Raw genomic sequence first — 20202 nt, forward strand, 5'->3', positions numbered from 1 at the left:
TATATATCTGATTTCTGTCTTTATAATGGAGTTGACCATTCAATGCATGACCATTCAAAAGTTTGGGGTCAGTAAGATTTTCTAAAATGATTTTCAAAGTCTTTTATGCTCACCAAGGCTGTATTGACTTAATCCAAATTACAGTAAAAACGGTAATACTGTAAAATATTATTCAAATTCAAAAGAACTGTTTCCTATGTGAATATATTTTAAAGCGGATTTTTCATTTCACATGATCCTTGGTTCTCAAGAAACATTTCTTATTATTATCAATGTTGAAAACAGTTGAGCCGCTTATTTTTGTGGAAACATTTTTTTAGGATTATTTGATGAATAGACAATTCAAAAGAATCACATTTATTTTAAATAGAAATCTTTTGTAACTCTACTGTCACTTTTGATCAATTTAATGCATCCCTGCTGAATAAAAGTATTACTTAAAAAATTTTTTTTTAAATTGTACTGATACCAAACTTTTGAATGGTAGTGTACATTTGAGAAAAATACATAAGACAACACTTAAATACAATTTATCCACTCTTACCCTGTCTCCAGGGTGAATGATTGGCTCTTGTTTGGATCCCAGTTTATGGAGAAGGTTATAGGCCAACTTCAAACTCTTGGACCAGAGTTTACCTACACATAAACAAAGAGATATTAACATGCACCCACCAAAAAGACAATAAAATCCAATTGATGGCTATGAATTAGGGATGCAACAATACAGTTAGCCCACGGTTCAATACATACCTCGTTTTTTTTAAGCACGGTTTTCGGTTGGGTTCTGATGGCTTTTGGCAGTGCTTTTTGCGATTTGTATTTAAAAAGCAATTAAAAAAAAAAGTCAACAATTCTGTGTTTTTCTGTCAATATGGGGTGCTGTGTGTACATTAATGAGGAAAAAAAATTAACTTAAATGATTTTAGCAAATGGCTGCAATATAACAAAGAGTGAAAAATTTAAGGGGGTCTGAATACTTTCCGTACCCACTGTATATAATAAACGCCAGGTTTGTTGTGTGTGTTTGTAGGTCTGCACGATTTGGCCCAAAATGTTGTGCTTATATATTAATATGACTAATAATAATTATTAAGATAAAAAATAATAAATATTACTTGTGTAATAACACTTTCATTATTTAAAAAAAAAAGACTCCTGTACACTTCTGAACAAAAACATGGATTATCATATGTACACATCAAATTTCTTTTGAGATGAGTATTATTTTTCCTATTTTTACCCAAAATAAGATGAAGTGGGCATTACTGAGCGCTCTAGACACATGTAATATCGGTTTCATTCATACCGGAAGCCAGAGGACACCCTTGCACAGAAACTCCAAATATGCATTACAGAAGTAATAGAACTCATGGCACTCCAGGAAATCCCCAATATTGACAACTATTACTGTAACTGAATAAAAACAAGATAGAAATGTTTTAAATGATGAAACATGAAGGCAATAAACACTCGACTGCGACAATATATAGTTTACCTGTTCTTCAAGCCATCTCAGGTATTTTCAGAATAATTAAGTATATTTATAATCCATTGCTAATCGACATGGCCTTTATTACAGTATAGAATATATTGTCTGCCTCATTCTGTTGGACAACAGATATAGAAACGCTTAGAAGTCATTACAAGCGAAGATGTTTGCCGTGTGTTACTTTTTCAAATGCATGTTATAAGCGACTCAAACTCACAGTGTGTCCCGGAAATGATTTAATCACAAAACAGAAAAACCCTCAATTCACAAGCCCGTATTGAACCGTGGATGTCGTACCGAATGGTTCAGTGTTATATTGAGAATTGTGGCATCCCAACTATGAATGTACATGCATGTGTACCATATGTAAGTGTGTACGGTTGTTTGGCATTGCTGTGCGTAGTGGTCAAACAGGGGGCTTTAGGTGCAATGGCTCCCCAGCGTAGAAGGGCTGCTTCCAGGGAGGCGGGGCAGTTCTTGAGTCTGTCAAGCTCTTCTCCTTGTATAGGTGTTGACTCCACCCCTTCTGGGCGTGGCAGAGAAGGATCAGGCTGCTGCACTGCACATGGAAAACGTCAAGAGAAGGTTAGCAAAGCATTTGCATGTTGATGAGACCTATGTTTTATATCATCAGAATTCATATTACATGAATTTTAAGGAATAGTTTACCAAAAATTCTTCTTCCATTTAATTCTGTCATTATTTACTCACTCTCATGACATCATAGATGTCAAAAAAGACAACACAAGGGTGAGCAAAGGATGACAGGATTTAGATTTTTGGTTGAACTATCCCTTTAAGCACTTCACCTCGATCTCTGCAAAAATAGTTGGATCAAATTCACTTGTTCTGTGCAGGGTGTGGAGCGTTTAATCTGAGAGTAATGAATTTCAAGACCTTCGACCTATCAGTAACTGTAAAAGTGTTTCTGTGAACTGGTGCAGGATACTCAAACATCTGTAATCATATTCATTGACTTTTACAGTTATATTCATCTTCGAAATCGAACAAGGAGGCACAAAGAGAGGGGAAAACATTTTAACCTTCCAGAAGTTCTTCAAAATCCTCCACAAAAAATTCTCTCAGGGGTCTTCGCTTGGGTCGCTTCAGTGTGTTAACTAGCTGCTGGATCTTTGCCGACACACGGCTACTGACAGGCACACCTACATACACATATATGTAATTATATATATAATAATAATATAAATTCTCACAATGGTAAAAATGAGAAAACAAATCTGGATTAAATAGATTTTTTTTTTTTCATTTTAAATTAACTGAATTCCATGCACACTGAATAAAATTTCCAAACATAACAAATAGATGGCAAACTTGATCATTTCAGAATAAATGCACATTTAAAAACAGACCTCTGCACACACACTCACCATCTCCTGTCTCCATCAACTCAGCATTGCCATATTTGGGCGGGGGCCTGGTTATCATGGCGACCTGTGGGCATTGAACAGAGATGGGGGCGGGGGCTGGCATGTAGCTGGTGATGTCAGGAGGGGCCGTCAGACTGTCTGCAGTACACAAACAAACAGGTTAACTAATCAGTATAGTAACATTTACCCCAATAAATGTGACGATTCATTATCAGTTATTAGGAATGAGATGCAAAAGCATGTGCAGATAAAATGAAAGCATATACAGTACATATCAAACAGTGCTGTGGAGGTAAGCCTTTTAACTAGAAGCAAATGCCATCATTGACACTGATATATAATAGGTTGATAAAATACACAAGTGGACCCAAATGCAAATGCACACACAGCAAAATTTAACTCTTGTCTCCTTTCATCTTAAAGGGACATTTCTCCCAAAAACTAAAATTCTGACATCATTTGCTTAAACCTCATGTCATTCCAAACCTGTATGACTTTCTTTCTTCTGTGGAACACAAATGAAGATATTCTGAAGAACGCTGGGAACCAAACAACACTGGATCTATGAACTATCCCTTTTATGTCAGACAAGTCTTTAGTCCAAAGAATCATGAAATACTGACCCTCAGAATCCAGAGATGACCAAGGGCGATCTGATTGGTAGTCACTGGAGTGCCTGCCAACTATTCCATTCTCAGCAGAAACGCCCATTTCTCTTAAGCCCCACCTTTTCAGAGACAGATGAGACATCGGACCAACTTGGGGGAGAAATTGAAAAGGGAAAAATTAGACAGCTAACCTATAGCAATCATATTAGCAGTAAATATTCAAGTAAATAACTCTTTTTACTACACAAGATGATGATTTGCTGGTTTGAGTTAAGCATAAGGAGCTCATTTGCTGGAATAATTTGAACATTAGAAGCTAATTGGCTAAAATTGGTTGGGCAAATAGAACTGATTGGCTAAATTTATTTGAGCATGAGAAGCCAATTGGCTGAAGTGAGATGATCTTGATAAGGGAAGGAAGTTTAAAAGAGACCCTTATCAGGTGTCAAATATGTCTTATTTCATATGGAGTGAGTCATGCGTGAGGAGCTGATTGGCTGAAATTGTTTAGGCAAATAGATCTGACTGGCCAAAGTGAGTTGAGTGCAAGGATCTGACTGGCTGAAGTTAGTCTAGTATGAGAAACCTTGATAAGTCTTGATAAGGGAGGTTTAAAAGAGGCCCAGATCAGATGCAAAAAAAGACATATTTCATATGAAGTGAATTAAGCGTGAGGGGCTTGTTTTTCCTGCGCTTACAGTAATATTCGATATGTGCCAGATATTGGTGAAAGCAAAATCTGAGTTGGCTGAAAGTGACCTAAAGACTAATTTATAACATGACTGATCAGTATCTGTGTTTATTGGCTGCCATGTGAATATTTGCACACGTTCTTACTGCCGTATGCGTGCATGCTGGTCTCTGCGAGTCGGGCTGCGTTGGCAGAGCTGTTGCTGTGCGACGATGATGACGAAGATGTGGAAGGTGAGCCATGGAGAGCTCTGCTGATCCAGGAGTCCACGCTGACACCCCCCGCCCTCCCCAGAGACTCCTCAGCGTCAGAGCCGGAGGACGAGTCTGCAGAGACACAAAGAAAACAGTCACACACACACACACACACACACAAACACACTTACTCACTGGCTCCTGCACACAAACACATGCACATACACACACCTGGAGGTGTATACGTGTCCATGGAGGTTTGACCGACGAGCGACTGCCGTTTGGATGGCAAGAGCACAGTCATCTTTCTCTCACTGTGTCGCTCCAGCGCAGCCTGAACAGCTTCTGAGTGAACATCTGAGAGAAAGAGACAGAGTTTTTAGAGCTGTTCAGAGATTTATTTAGGAAGATTATTTATTTAGTGGTTTATCCATAGAGGAAATACTGACACTGGCACAGATTACATCTAAGCCCAATCACATGTTCTGAAGATACAGGACAACCTTCTGAAAAGTTCTTATTATAACAGATGGAAAAAAGTCTGAAAGACATTCTTTCATATTGATATTTTGAATTATAATTAGATATTTTTATTGTATATATATATTTTTATTTTTATTTTTATTTTTATTTTTTTTTTTATTTTAATATTATATTTTAAAGTACATTTCAGTCAAACAATTTTATTGAGTTTATGAAATTAAAAAACATGTACTTCAGTGACAGTGATAGTTGCAGGTATATTTGTTCCCTTAAATTGACTTCCGGGGGAATTTTTACCTTTATAAGGGCAATTTTTTCCTAACCTTATTAAACGTATGCATTATCTTTTATGTCGAATTCTAACATTTAATCAGTAGATAAATATATACAAAATTAATCTAATTTAGTTAATGAAGAATTTGCAATTAAAACTGTATATGCAGATGTAAATTGCATAAATACTGTTTTGAGATTAATGTTTTAAAGGGGTCCTATTATGCTTTTTCACTTTTTCAACTTTAGTTAGTCTGTAATGTTGCTGTTTGAGCATAAAAAAGATCTGCAAAGTTACAAAGCTCAAAGTCCACTTCAAAAGGAGATATTTTAATTTAACAGAAATCCCTTTTCAAAAACTACAACGAACGACTCGTTTGGACTACAACGCACATTTTCCGGGATTTGTGATATCACAAATACCGACGAACAGGACGAATCCTGATTGAGCTGCACTAGAGAAGGAGGGGTGCTATTATGCTTTTTCACTTTTTCAACTTTAGTTAGTCTGTAGATGATTGAGCATAAAAAAGATCTGCAAAGTTACAAAGATATTTTAATTAACAGAAATCACTTTTCAAAAACTACAACGAACGACTCGTTTGGACTACAACGCAAATTTTCCCGGGATTTGTGATATCACAAATATCGATGAATGGGACGAGACCTGGTTGAGCTGCTCTAGAGAAGGCAACGAGTGTTATCACTGTGTCGGAGACACGCTAGCTTTCCCAAGACAGACGAACTTAATGTGGTTACAATCATCCGGGTTTAAATCGCGCTCAAATTGATTTGATTTTGACGCAGTATTTACACTGAAGCTCGCAGCAGGCGGCTATGGCAAGCGGCATGACATTTCCTGACCAGGCGCCAAGTGCTGCCAACACACACTGGCCCAGCTAACCAATTACAGCACATTTCGTATTTCAGAAGGCGGGCTTTCATTTGATACAGGAACTATTCGAGCCGTTCATGCCAGACTGAGGAGAGAGGTGTTGTAATAATGTAAAATATGTGAAAAATAATGTGTTTTTCGAACAACCTAGTATGAGAGCCTGTTCTAGTACACCCCCAAAACAAAATCAAGACTTTGTAAAAGAGCATAATAGGACCCCTTTAAAAGTTGTACTGCTGTGACTTTGTTTGGCGAAATAGGGCAAGAACAGACAATGTTGACATCTTGTTAATTAAACTGTTGTATAAAATCTATATCATATTTCAAATTGTGATGATACTCTTGCTCATATAATACTGCTTAACTATATAATATATTATAAACATAAAAAACAAGAACTCAATGACAGCGGTTTCCATAATCAAATTTAGAAATAAACAAAATGCGAAAAACTTAATAACATCACTTTCTGAATATGAGCTGGTGCTGCTGATCTGTTTGCTGGAATTATGGCATAAACTGCAAAGAGCCTGTATTATGTCTCCTAGAAGTCAGATTGTGTGTGTGTCTGTGTAAATCTGTGCCCTTTATCTCACCTGAGCGGTAACGTTCATCCCTCGTGCCAGTGGACCGTCGGCGTTGGTAACGGGAGGATGAGGAAGATGATGAAGATGGTGTGACAGGGATGCGGCGCTCTGCCCCTACAGCAAACACAGAGGGACAAATGTAATCTTGACACGATATAAACTGTATGCTGCTTGGTAAAGTATGGTATGTGTGTTACCTTGTGTGTGAGGTAGGTAAGCTTGTAAAAGTTTGGATCTTTTCTTCTCGTAGCCCTTCTGGGTGATATCACCTGAAAAAAAAAAAAAAAAGTTAGGTTAACGAAACACCCATCATTTCCCCTTTTCATCAGGCACTGTGGTTCTGAATGGACCTAAAAGCCATGGCCAGTAAATGCCCTCCAATATGCATTCAAGGTGGACAGTCACCCAGTTACTCAAAGCACTTCAGAAGGTGGTTTTTAGACGCATGAAAGATATGACTCAGGCCATGTATGTAAACTTTACTCCTACCAAGCAGAGCTATGTCACAGTACAGATGTTTGGGAGCCATGCAGCTGACACATGAGGAGACACTTGGATAGAACAACTAATGTATGGGCTAAAGAGGGTGATCAACAGAAAATTTCATTGCCCTGCACTAATTAGCATCAGAATTCACAGAAGTGAATTCTGTCAAATCTGCATATATTGCACAGGAATGTTGTGAAGGGCTGCATGATTAATCTAAATAAAACCGAAATCACAACATGACTTGATTTTTTTTTATTTTACAATATATATATATATATATATATATAAACACATCCCTACTTTTTCCCCCTCCCCGAATCATGCAAATCCCGAAAGACATATTTAGGCCGCCAAATGAAGTATAAAAAGTTGAATAGCGATCTAATCAAAAATGTAATAATACTGCATTATAATGTAATCTCTTAACCACACAGTCAAAAAAGACTGTTTCAAACAACCACACTCACACAGAATACAGTGGAAAACAGAATTACTTACAGAAGCTAGGATGCTTCTCAAACTAATATTTTAAACTTTTGCCAAATGATTCCGTGTTGAGTTAGTGTGGCTGACAGATTCTAATAAACAAACACAAGTCTAAACAAGCTGCATGCCTGCATCCCAAAAAATATCACAAATGATATCCATGGCAAGATAGGTGTGGTGGCCCCCTCAGAGACCTGCAGGAAATGAAGACATGGAGGCCCGTTTCTCATGAGACTACCCCTCCATTACGGACAACAGGGGGAGGAAAAAAACTGAACTTTAAATACATTAAATACATCAACATAAAAGGAAGATTTGATTGTACACACTTGCACAGACCTGGAGGGGAAAACGTCACGCCATAAACTGGGTCACTAGGTCAATCTGCACTGAGCTTTACATAATATACGTGCATTCAAAGATAAGATAACATATGCTTATACTGAAACCTGAGCAAATGCAAGCATCCATAATCAAATCAAATCCAAGATAACATATGCATGTCCATGAGGGCTTACGCACACATACGCACACCAAACACAAGCTCAGTGGCCACTTTATTAGATCTGGCTGCTTGTCAAAAACAGCCAAACGTGGCTGTGAACCCATTTGAAAAGCATGCAGATATCATTGCAATGGTTTAGTTGCTTTCGGACTATCGGATCATTAGAATTGGCATGTTATATGGCATGTGATTGAGCAAATGAGCGTGGGAGGATTGTTGATGCAAAGTTTCTCAGAAACAGTTGACCCTGTGGGATTTACATGCTTGGGTTCACAAAGAATGCTGTGTGAATTCAGCCAGATCTGTGAGAGAAAACACCTTGTTAAACAGAGCTCAAAGAAGCCGGCAGTACAGTTCTCTTTAAAACACTGTGCAAAAAAGGGGTTTTTCAAATGCACTACAGGTCAAAGTTCAGAGCAATGAAGGTGAATGCAAGAATAACTTTTAAATGACACTGAATCACTAAAATTAGCCAATAAAGATTTGTCTAAAACTCCTTAAAAGACATAAAGAGAAAATGTCTGACAAAAGTTTAAAGTAGTAATAGCAGTAATTTTTTAAAGAAATTCAAACTTACTCAGCAAGGATGCATCAAGCTGATCAAAAGTGACAGTAAACACGTTCATAGTGTTTCAAAAGATAAGTAATTGGTGTTTTTAACTTTCTAAAAAATATTTATCATGGTTTCCACAGACATACAAAGCAGCACAACTGTTTTCAACATAAATAATAATAATAATAAATGTTTCTTGAGCAACAAATTAGCATATTAGAATGATTTCTAAAGGATCATGTGGCACTGAAGACTGAAGTAATGATGCAGAAAATTCAGCTTTGCCATCTCAGGAATAAATTACATTTTAAAATATGTTCAAATAGAAAACAGTTATTTTAGTTGTAATATTATTCCATAATTTTTTTGTGAAACTTTTGATTTCAGACTTTGATATTTTGGTAAACCTGAGCTCAGTGTGTGACATCTTGACATCTCTTCATTCACAAATCGGTATCACTACTTCCATCAACACCGCTAGAAGAGGCAGAGCACAAACATCACGCTTGACATGAATTTTCATTTTGCCCCAAGGAACGCTTCCAGCATACTGCTTAATCCAGGTTATATTCAACATCTAGGTTGTTTGGGAAGCTAGAGGGGGTTCTACCCAGCAGAAGGACCTCAGACAAGCTTGTAAAATCTGGTATAGACCCACAATCAGTTTCTGACCTGCTGTTCCATCAGAGAGCTCAGCTTGCTGGCCTACAGCAATGATAAAGACAAGGCGGCATGATAACATCAGTATAATAGTCATTTATGATTCTCTGAAACACACGCCACATTGTTCAGACCTTCACTGAAGGTGTGAGAATCATCTGACCTGAAACTGAGGCCGATTACTGATGGTTGATTATTAATATCATACAGATTGCTTCCTTTGGTTGATTTTACACTTATATCACTCTAGTAATGATAACAGAAGAACTACAGAGAATAAAAGCACACATGGACATTTTGGTCTGGGTTGTGTAACAAAATTATTAATTTGAGTGTAACTGGAAAAGAAGATTTAATCACTCTAAAAAGGATGACCCTCAAGTAGACTATATGCAATCATATCATTGTGATAAAAATACATTACATTTATTATTACTACTTATTTAAAATCGGAATGATCCCCAAATTGATAAATTTTAGGAATCCCTTAATTCACCTAAAATCATGACATTTCTGTCGGACAGAAGATGACCGCTCTGAACTTCAGTATCTTGCTGATGTTCTGCAGGTTTCCTGTTTAAAGATGTAAGACTAGCAGGTGAGAGCTTAAACCAACCAATCTAATGCCAACATCATCATAAACAGCATAATAAAACTGTATGTAGGTCACGTCTTACACAAACACACACTCCGCTCTAAGATAGCCTGGAGCTCTAGATGAATGCAAAAGCATCGAAATTAGGAGAGAACGGAATTCTTCAGAGACGGAGTATAACATTCCCTCTATAAAACAACAATATTTATGATTACATCAACTTACAAAACTCCCATTAATAATTCTAATAATAAAAGAGAAATGGCTGGTGTGAAGTCTTTGAAGCAGTAAGCTGTATACGTGTATATATGTGAGAGTGAGTGAGTGAGTGTGTGTGTGTGTGTGTGTGTGTGTGTGTGAGTGAGTGAGTGAGTGAGTGAGTGAGTGAGAGAGAGAGAGAATGAATAAAAATAGCATCAAGACAGGCTTTTGGACAGCTGCAGTTGTGGAAAGAGTAACTTCCCATGACAACCCACCAATAAATATACACACACATTATGTATTAAATGTTATGCATCTAGTTGTTCACTTAATAAACATTATGAGGCTAAATATTACAAATGCACACTCAGAGAACCCATTTACATATACAACAAAATATTTATTGTTGGAAAGTGCCCATTGGTCCACTGGAAAGAAGAGTTTAAAAAAAAATACATTTTTATACAGACATTTTTTTATACATACATTTTTCCCTTTTCAGATTTGTGACTGTAGACTTGAATGCCTGAGTCTGAAACAAACTGGGGTTTATAAGTCAATTTAATGATTATTAAAACAGAAAAGTAATAAATTTTTTCATTAATAAATCATTTTAAAACAAAAACAATCATAATAAAACAATACATTTTATATTTTATTTGTTTACCTGCATATCATGTGACCATTAACCGACATCAGGGAACCGTGAACATGCAAGTGGGCTGTTCAATTATTGAAATATTAACTTAAATTCTTAGGGGGTACTTCAAGTAAATATTTTAGGTCAAAGGGGTTCGGTCAAAATGTTTGGAAAACTCTGGTCTGGACAATATAATAATGAACATAAAAAACTGCCTAAATTAGAAACATCTCTTTTGAAGATAAATTAAAAGCAGTTTTGCAGCCAAACAGACCTGCTTCACACTGAAGAGTCCACCTGCTAGACCAGCCATAGAAACTACAGAACAACAAACCCTGTTTACTCACACCTTGACACGCACAGAGTCTCTGCACACTATATCAAACATTCAAGTTCATGGCAAAAGCCTTTCTTTCCAAAATGAGAGAGTAGAGAGCACAATTATTGAATCAGGCAGCAACAAACATATTCAAAACATAGCGCTACACCTCAGAAGAATGTTAAATTGTAAACACAAGCATTGCAACGGTGTCAAATAAAGACAAGTCAAGCTAACAAATCTTGTTTTAGGCTTCAAACTGCCTTGGGCTGAACAACACAGAACGACTCTGTTTGTAATACAAGTAGAGAGTTGGTTATGAAAGCAGAAAGAAGGGTGAAGGGCTTACTAATAGTTCACTCAAGGTGAATACGATAATTGTTCCAAACCTGTATTTTACTTCTGTAAAACACAAGAGATTAGTTTCTGAAGAATATCTGGGCTTCTCTATTCAGCATAATGAATGTGGATGGGACTGGGGCTATAAAGCTTCAAAATTACAATAAAAGCACCATAATATAGCATGACTCATGCACTATATTGTTTAAAAGTCTTCTAAAGCCATATGGTGGTTCTGTGTAATCAACAGACAGAAATCATTATTTATTGTTATTGAATAACAAACGTAATCATTCATGTATCGGAGTATTTCATTTATTATGCAAGTTGTGATGTTAAATAAAGCCCCCAGAATATTGCAAAATGTCAGAAGGAAACTTGCACAGACTTCTCCTCTCATGCAGTTTCTACGGATGCTGCCGGAAGCTTCCCTGTCAGATAGTCAGAAACACGGATTTAAATGCCAATAAAACAAGTTAAGATGTTTACATGCAGGTGAAATTGTGTTAATGAGCACAATTTCTGTAAACCGGTAAACTACCGGTTTCGATCAGCTTAAAGGGATAGTTCACCCAAAAACAATACTTTGTGCGCAAAAGAAAAAATAATAACGACTTTATTCAACTATTCGTCTCCTCCGCATCACCCTGTAAACAGCGTATGCTGTTTTGTGTCAGCTGCGCCACGCGGATACGCTGTTTCCATTCAGATCAAATCACAACAACGTAGGAAACAGATCCGGCGTGATGCAGCTGACTGAAACGACAAGAGGGTGAGTAAATGATGACAGAAAGGGGTGGCTAAATATCACTTTAAAGGTGAAGAATGCCCATTCTGTCTCTCTCTGAGCCACTAGTGAGGCTATGAAAATCTGACCTACCTGCTCAGGGTGACCTACCAGAAGTTTAAACTGTCATGTTTACTAGTACAACATGGATAGCACATCTTAGCAGATAGAAAAGTAAGGCTGTACTAAACCACAAACCTCATTCTAAAGTTACATGTATAATGACACCAAGAGTCATTTAAAAAAAAGTTTTCCTATTCATTGTTTGGTCAAACAGGTAGTCCTCCCTCAAACTTGTGCCATTGGTTGAGCTAATGCTGCTATGTCAGGCCGCTCAAACAAACAGTATGTTTTGATAGCACCACAGTGTTTATACTCTTCAGCAAGTCAACCCACAAATGGCTTACTTAACGTTGTTTCAACACATTCATCTGAGAAAGAATTAACATAAAAAAACTTCGCCTTTAAAAGGATAATTCACCCAAAAATGAAATTCTGTCATCATTTACTCACCCTCATATCATTCCAAACCTGTATGACTTTCTTCTGTGGAACACAAAAGAATGATCATGCTGCTCTTTTCCATTCAATAAGTGACTGGGAAGCAGGAACTATCAAGCTCCAGAAATGACAAAACAGCACCATAAATGAAGCCATACGATAGCTTTGTGTGAGAAACAGACCTTCATTGTACGAAAAGGCAAGCTTGGAAATTCTTATAACAACATTCCCGTTTGTGACCAGACGTTTGTCCCACAACTGAAGGTGGAAGATGGTAAAAAAAAACACCTATAAATGAAACCTAATAATCTCTCTCATTTAACATTAATGTACAATAACTTATTAAACACAATAAACACACAATAAACACAACTGATAGTATATGGACACAAAGTGCAATGTGTTGAGATGCAGTGTCTACACTATAAAAAAAAAGCTAAAAAAGGGGGTTCGCAGCGATACCATAGAAGAACCATTTTTGGTTCCCCAAAGAACCTTTCAGTAAACAGTTCTTAAAAGAACAATTTTTTATTGTATAGAACATGCTATCTAAATCTAAAGACCTTTTTCCACTACAAAGGATCCATGGATGTTAAACGCTCTTCATGGAACTAGCCTACATGCCAATAAAGAACCTTTATTTTTAGAGTGTATAACGTATATTTGCTTTTCATTGCTAACAATGAGTCTTGCTGTAACACCTGATGCCCTGCAGAATCCTTTATGTAAACAGTAATAGCTGTGCCAGTGCTGACACCTGTACACACAGGTGACAATGTCATTCTAACACACACCCATATTTACACACAGATCTCCTGTTTGCAATCATTACAATAAACTACTCACCGAGGGAATATTATTAGAACGTACAGAACCAGAATTATTTTGTTGCATCTATAATAAACCAGAAACAGCAACATATTACTAAAACAAAGTGTTTGTTTACAAAGAAGTCATATTATCGGTTTAATAAAACTATGACAGACACTTGTCAGTTATCAAAATCAGATCACATAAATACACGATTATATTCTGCATGAGTGCATTAGTGTAAGTGTATGTAACTCTGATCAGATGAAGACCCTAATCCTCCAGAATGACTCTTCTGCCCCCATAAGCCTTTGTCCGCAGAGCCAATCCGAGTCCAGCATGAGAGACTGTGAACCAATGAAACAATTGCCTGTGGCATGAAAGCCAATCAGATGACAGTATGCGTGGAAACTAGGCCAGAAGCCAAAGCAACAGAACAGTGACAACAGATGCCCCAATCCATACACACAAATAGGATATTGTAATATACATCAAGCTTATGAATACACGTCACACACGCTAATTTATTTAAACATATCTAACGTATATGCACATGGAATATTGTAGTCTTAAGTATGGAGTAAAAAGCTCCAAAACATAAGGAATTCTGGGAAATATTTCCCCCTTAAGTATCCTACCCCGTTTCAATGGACCGGGTCAGGAGTCAATGGGAACATTATGAACTCCTGAACTGTTTATGTTGGAACAAACATCATGATGGATTATTTAAAGGGGTCATATGATGCGATTTCAAGTTTTCCTTTCTCTTCTTGTTGTTTGTCATTTCTCCGATTACAAATGCAGACATGGTTTTATGTTTACGTGGCGCGATGCAACACAACGCATAAAAAGAGAGTATAAGTCATTATAATCCATAATTATGTCCCTACTGGATGCAACAAATGCCTCGTTTACAATGGGTTTTACTGGTTTTGTCTCGTCACGCTGGGACACGGCATCACAGTATGGTAGGGGCGTAACATTTCCGTCACACGCTTGAGGTATTCGGCCAATCACAACGCACTGGTTAGCTGGCCAATCAGAGCACACCTCGCTTTTTCAGACCGATGAGCTTTGTAAAAATCGAGCGTTTCAGAAAGGCGGTGCATAGAGGAGAAACAATAAAGTACAGTATGTGGAAAATAATGTGTTTTTTTAACCTTAAACCGCATAAACACATTTCATTACACCAAATACACAAAATAATGTTCTTTTTTAGCAACGTCATAAGACCCCTTTAATATCTGATTGAAGTACACAAAATAACAGAGCGCTGTCTCATGCACACAGGGACGTGGCAGATGTGGCCTAATAAGGGGAATCATCCTTCTCTGGGTCTCTCTGTTAGGAGAAATGATGCAATCTACATGAAACATAAACCACAAAACAGACACCCTTCTGCACTAACTGGCCATGTGGCACCACTGTCTTCATGAACCGGGTCCCCACTCATTACAGCAACTGTGTGACATGCTACATTCATCTGAAACTATTTTAAACTATTTTCCCATTCTTGTATAATTATTATACAAGCAGGTTTTTCCTTTTTTGTAAGCAGCTTAGAAAGGAGAAACTGCATGGAATATTTGTGCTTGCAAAAATGTATTTCTCACATTGCAGGCATAAAAAATACAAACATCTCTCCTTGACGCCGTTCAACAAGTGGGGCTGACTACTGACCTCTATGGCTGGGGATTTCCAACTGGGGTCCACAGTCCACAAGGGGCTGCTTGGGGGTCAGTGAAAAAATGTAGTGAAAATGTTTTTATACAAAATGCACTTTCACATAATTTTCATTTCAATGTACATGTGCTCAAAAATAGTTTTGACATATTTAGTTTGCTCTCTAGTTGTATGAGCTTTTCTGTAAAGCTACTTTGGAAAGATAGTTATTATGCAAAATTGTATACAAATAAATTTGTATAATTATTATTAAAGATGTTTCTTTTATAGTCTCTTATACATATACAGTTAACTTAATACAATAAAATATTCTGAGTGCTGTAATGTTATGTAACAACATCCTGCCCAGTGACTACAGATGCAAATTAGCTATCGTGCTAACTCTGGCACAACATTTGTGTTATGCATGGTCCCTTAAACAAATGAAATAAACTAAACTAAACTTAAAATTTTAAACACACAGTATAAACAGATCTGTTTATACATGAAGATATAAAGCTTCATTAAACATTCAATTTAAAACCTTTTTATTGTAGAAAGGGGGTCCCTCACAAGCAGACCCTTATATTTGGGGGTCCTTGGAATAAAAGCTTGAAAAGCCAGGTCAGGGCTAGTCAAAATTCATGGTGGTCATAAAACATTTTCACTGGCCCCCATGAAAATGCTGGTTTTATGACCATCATGAATTCTGAATATTTGCTTGCTTGCTTGCATATTTACTTACTTGCTTGTACATTTAATATTCATCCCAAAATGTGTGACAGGAAAAATATCACAGGAGTATCTCACATCACATGGGTTTCTCAAATAATATCAGAGAGAGAGAGAGAGAGATGCACTGGGTGTTTAAAACTTTATGACCAAGCGTATTACTTGAAAAATGCACAACAGAATATCCCAATGCTTTACACATACCAGCTTCACTTATAACTGATTTACGTGCCCTATATATTCACAAAGGCGGTGGCCGTGTTATGAACAGCTCACTGGAATGGAAACGGAATATGAGAGAGAGAGAGAGAGAGAGAGAGAGAGAGAGAGAGACTTTAAATTCCAAAAGATACATCTCCCTTTATACATCCCATCAGCAACGTATCAAATGTGTTATAATGTCTTAAAATACACGTTTCTGTTCTCATCCAAGGTCACCGGAACCGCTCGCGCTGACCCGTTCGTCTCCTTCTGTCGTTCACTTTCCCTCTCTCTCTGACCAGACAAACGGGCAAGTACTCACCCTCCGATAGCTCCAGCTCGAGCTCCGCAAGCCGCGCGCGCACCTCCAACGGCAGCGGTAACGAATCACGGTCTGCCATTGGGACTCCAGCACATCCGAGCCTCGGTGTGTCTCTGTGTTTCCCGAGCACACGGTGTCAAACGTGTATTTCACGGTGCAAAAATAGACCGCATGAGTGTGAGCGCGGATGGACAGCGAGCAGACGCGTTACTGGAGACCCGTCATCACCGGTCTTGTTTTTTCGGTTTCGCTCGGCTTCCTTCTGATCCTAGATTGTAGTGGTGCACAGGAGCGAAGCTGCCCGTGTATCCACTGCGGTGCCACCGTGCCCGCCGCTGCCGTCTCGCTCACGTGACCTCGGTCTTAGTTCAAACGCAGTGGAGAGCGACAGTGCGCGCGCGCACCGGCTGTAACGGAAAGCGGCAGCTGTGTGAAGATACAACGACCTACAGTGCCATCAAACACACCCCGGGGGAATGAGGGGGGCACATCGGCTCTTTCTGCGTCACATTTTGAAGGATAATCTAATATAAAGATTCTCACCTAAAAAAAAAAAAAAGCGAGCAGACGCGTTACTGGAGACCCGTCATCACCGGTCGGGTTTTCTCGGTTTCCTTCTGATCCTAGATTGTAGTGGTGCACAGGAGCGAAGCTGCCCGTGTATCCACTGCGGTGCCACCGTGCCCGCTGCTGCCGTCTCGCTCACGTGACCTCGGTATTCATTAAACCTAAACGCACTAGAGAGCTACAGCGCGCGCGCACCGGCTGTAACGGAAAGCGGCAGCTGTGTGAAGATAAAACGACCTACAGTGCCATCAAACACGCCCCGGGTGAATGCGGGGGACATACCGGCTATATGCATCAATTTTTCAAGGATAATCTAATATAAAGATTCTCACCCATTTTAGGAGATATTATAGGCGAGTGTAAGTAAATACAATTGCAATTAGTTCACGATTCAGTCACATTTTTCACTCATTACAGTACTGAAATATTTTTTATTATCTAAACAGAAAAGCAGGCTGCTCAATCTATGTAGGCCTAATGTTACACGTTTTATGTTAATATTTTTTATTCATGATTATTAGATATTTATGTCAATGTAATATACAATACAATTATATATTATTATTATTTATATATTTATTATATAATATTAATTTGTTCTCTTTTACTAGTTTATAAAAATTTTACTGATCCTGCACAACCACAAGGCTGCAGTTTCAGGACCGCAGTTCTAGGACCCTATTCTTTTGTAACAGCGCCACCTACCGAATTGGATAATATAGCGGAGGCTGCAGTTTCAGGACCGCATTTCTAGGACCCTGGTGGTTTTGTTTGTAGTAATGTTTGAACATGTTAAAGATATTGAATTTCAGGGGGAAAAAATGTATTTCAATTGTGATTTTTGATTTATAAATGCATCAGATGTTAATTACAAAGTGTGTAACGCATAACACAACATCATAAAAAAGACCCCCTTTTCCATCAGTTGCAGTCATGGACAGAATGGCTATAGGCTTCAACTCCTGAGAGAGATAAAAAAAAAGAGAGAGAGAGAGAGAGGGAGGGAGAATTAAATAAGAAACATTTGCTTTAACATGTTTAACTCTGTAATATATACAGTATTTCTGATTTAACACTTATGCACTGTTGGGATTGTAGAGAGAGAGAAGCAGAGAACCAAACTCTAAACTCCAAATTTAAGTATATAAGAGCAAAACCTACCAACTGAATGTTCTCTCTTCTTTCCTCAATTGTTTGTCAATCCGGTAACACTTTCTATGAAGCCTGTATTTATAATACATTATCAGGATTTTCTTAAGGCATTATAATTAATGCATAAAGCGTTATAAAAACCCTTAATAATATGTTGTATCATCTCATAAATAATCATAACATTTATAATACATTATAATACTTACGCATTTGTGGTTATAGCTTTTAAGAATATGATTACATATAACACACAATTAATACCATAATAAATCCACTTAATTTATAATGGATTATCTTGACATTGTTTATTTAAGATCTGGACAGTATCTTACTACATCTTGTGAGTGGTTAGAAGTGGTTAAGTGTTGTTTTGAGTGTTTCCTGTGAGGTTAATATTAATTTTGCTGTGAGCTAGTTTAAGATCAGTTGTAAAACTTTCAAATGAAAAAATGCAACGTGTGTTTTTTTTATTAGATTACATTTTATTTTGATGGTCCCCTTTAGTCTATTGACTATAAGCAACTTTGCAACTACATGCCAACTAACTCTCAATAGAGTTTTAGTAGGCTTAATTAAGGTTATGGTTGGTAGAATAAGTTTATGTACTTGCAAATTTGCTTATAGTGAGTAGAATGTCTGTTGGGGAACCATCAAAATAGTGTTAGCATATATTTAGCAGACATACTACTAATACTCTAATGACTGCTAGTTGACATGTAGTCGCAGAGTTACTTATCAACAGTTATCTAAAGGCTACCATCAAAATAATCAAATTGATATTACAATAAAAATAGTTCAAAGCAAATGTGTACACATTCATCTGATCTGATATCAGATCTTATGGCTGTTTGAGAAAAATTATTATTATTATTATTACACAAAATAATGTTCTTTTTAGAAGCATCATATGACCCCTTTAAAGCAGACAAAGCACTTAATAATAATAATAAGGCCACATTAAAGCATTTTGGAATGTTTTCATGAAGACTTTGTATTTGTTATTTTACAGTAAAAACACAAATAAGATGTACTAAGTTATTGTGCAGATCTTAAACAATGGCAAGATATGAGACCTATAATACATTATAACTATGAGAAATATAATCCATTGTAACTTAAGTGGATGCAATGTGTTCATTGTGTGTTATAAATCATCATACACTTAACCACAAATAAGTATACATTAAAACTGTTCTTACGATTATTTATAAGATGATGCAACATATTATACGGTTTCTTATAATGCATTATTCATTCCTTATAATGCTTTAAGAATAACCTTATAATGTATTATAAATACAGGCTTCATAGAAAGTGTTACCGTCAATCCTTCTATTAAAATCTTCCACTTCACTGAAATAGTTATCAGAGAACAATCACTGTTGGGTTAACAGAAATATCAGTAACAAAAGGTGCACTGGGCATTGTGCAAAAATAGTTCATATTCCTCTCTGACCTGTAATGATAATCTGGACCAGAAAGGAAGACCTGCTCAGCCTCCTGCAAGGAGAAATTCCGTAGGGCAGCCAGGGCATATATGATGGCCTATGAAAAAACTGTTAATTTAAATATACTATTATAGCACTACTGAACAGCAAGCCATTATACATTGGTCCATACACGAGTAGCACCAGCATGCAGTTTATACAGTAGATTTTGTAAGTGCAGGAGCAGGACACTCACAAACACATTACATGGTCCGGCATACCTCTGCACTTCATCTGTGAAGCTCAGTTGTGTTGGTGTCCTATGCAGCACTCCTCTCAGATAGGCAAACAGGACAGTTGCTCCTCACTGTTGAGGTAGACAGGCACCTGGGAAGAGGTTAGCTTATGAGACCACTTAGAGGGCTTAGTTATTTTGATACATTTAAGATAAAGATACAATAATTTGCAGCATAGTTAAAAGATATTGTTAATGTTATTAATGTTATAGGCCCTTGGTGAACCTTTACTATGAGTTTGTTTGTAATGATGATTAAATGTGAACATTGTTTAAGTACCACTAAATGCTCCTCAGATCCCTGTAACTTTACAATGAAGTCCAGCAGTCTCTTTACCTCTGCAGTGTGGT

General features: G+C 37.3%; 2 protein-coding genes and 2 long non-coding RNA genes across 6 annotated transcripts in view; 2 read left to right on the forward strand and 2 right to left on the reverse strand.

Moving 5' to 3' along the window:
* LOC107721715 (disco-interacting protein 2 homolog C-like) overlaps window positions 1–16752 on the reverse strand; it is a 38450-nt gene extending 21698 nt beyond the window's left edge. For 2 of the 3 annotated variants that reach the window (XM_016529852.1, XM_016529851.1), the window contains exons 1-10: window positions 16411–16752; window positions 6806–6877; window positions 6618–6722; window positions 4602–4727; window positions 4323–4502; window positions 3501–3635; window positions 2878–3015; window positions 2533–2652; window positions 1851–2048; window positions 545–636 (exon numbers count right to left, since the gene is read on the reverse strand). In XM_016529852.1, the coding sequence (XP_016385338.1) occupies window positions 545–636; window positions 1851–2048; window positions 2533–2652; window positions 2878–3015; window positions 3501–3635; window positions 4323–4502; window positions 4602–4727; window positions 6618–6722; window positions 6806–6877; window positions 16411–16489 (1245 nt within the window). In that variant the 5' untranslated portion in view covers window positions 16490–16752. The remainder of the gene's footprint in view (window positions 1–544; window positions 637–1850; window positions 2049–2532; window positions 2653–2877; window positions 3016–3500; window positions 3636–4322; window positions 4503–4601; window positions 4728–6617; window positions 6723–6805; window positions 6878–16410) is intronic. The other variant, XM_016529853.1, reaches the window with a different exon arrangement.
* Window positions 1–20202, forward strand: part of LOC107721741 (tripartite motif-containing protein 16-like) — a 258890-nt gene that overhangs the window by 176252 nt on the left and 62436 nt on the right. The window lies entirely within an intron of this gene.
* On the forward strand, window positions 5–18796 carry LOC107721773 (uncharacterized). The gene is made up of 3 exons (XR_001637736.1): window positions 5–16; window positions 7283–7289; window positions 18687–18796. It is a non-coding gene; the product is annotated as an uncharacterized LOC107721773 (long non-coding RNA).
* On the reverse strand, window positions 17912–19916 carry LOC107721769 (uncharacterized). Its single transcript, XR_001637731.1, has 3 exons — window positions 19838–19916; window positions 19586–19674; window positions 17912–17939 (listed from the first exon to the last, which is right to left on the reverse strand). It is a non-coding gene; the product is annotated as an uncharacterized LOC107721769 (long non-coding RNA).

The sequence above is a fragment of the Sinocyclocheilus rhinocerous genome, unplaced genomic scaffold (assembly GCF_001515625.1).
Source record: "Sinocyclocheilus rhinocerous isolate Xijiao unplaced genomic scaffold, SAMN03320098_v1.1 scaffold1112, whole genome shotgun sequence".
NCBI classification, from domain to species: Eukaryota; Metazoa; Chordata; class Actinopteri; order Cypriniformes; family Cyprinidae; genus Sinocyclocheilus; species Sinocyclocheilus rhinocerous.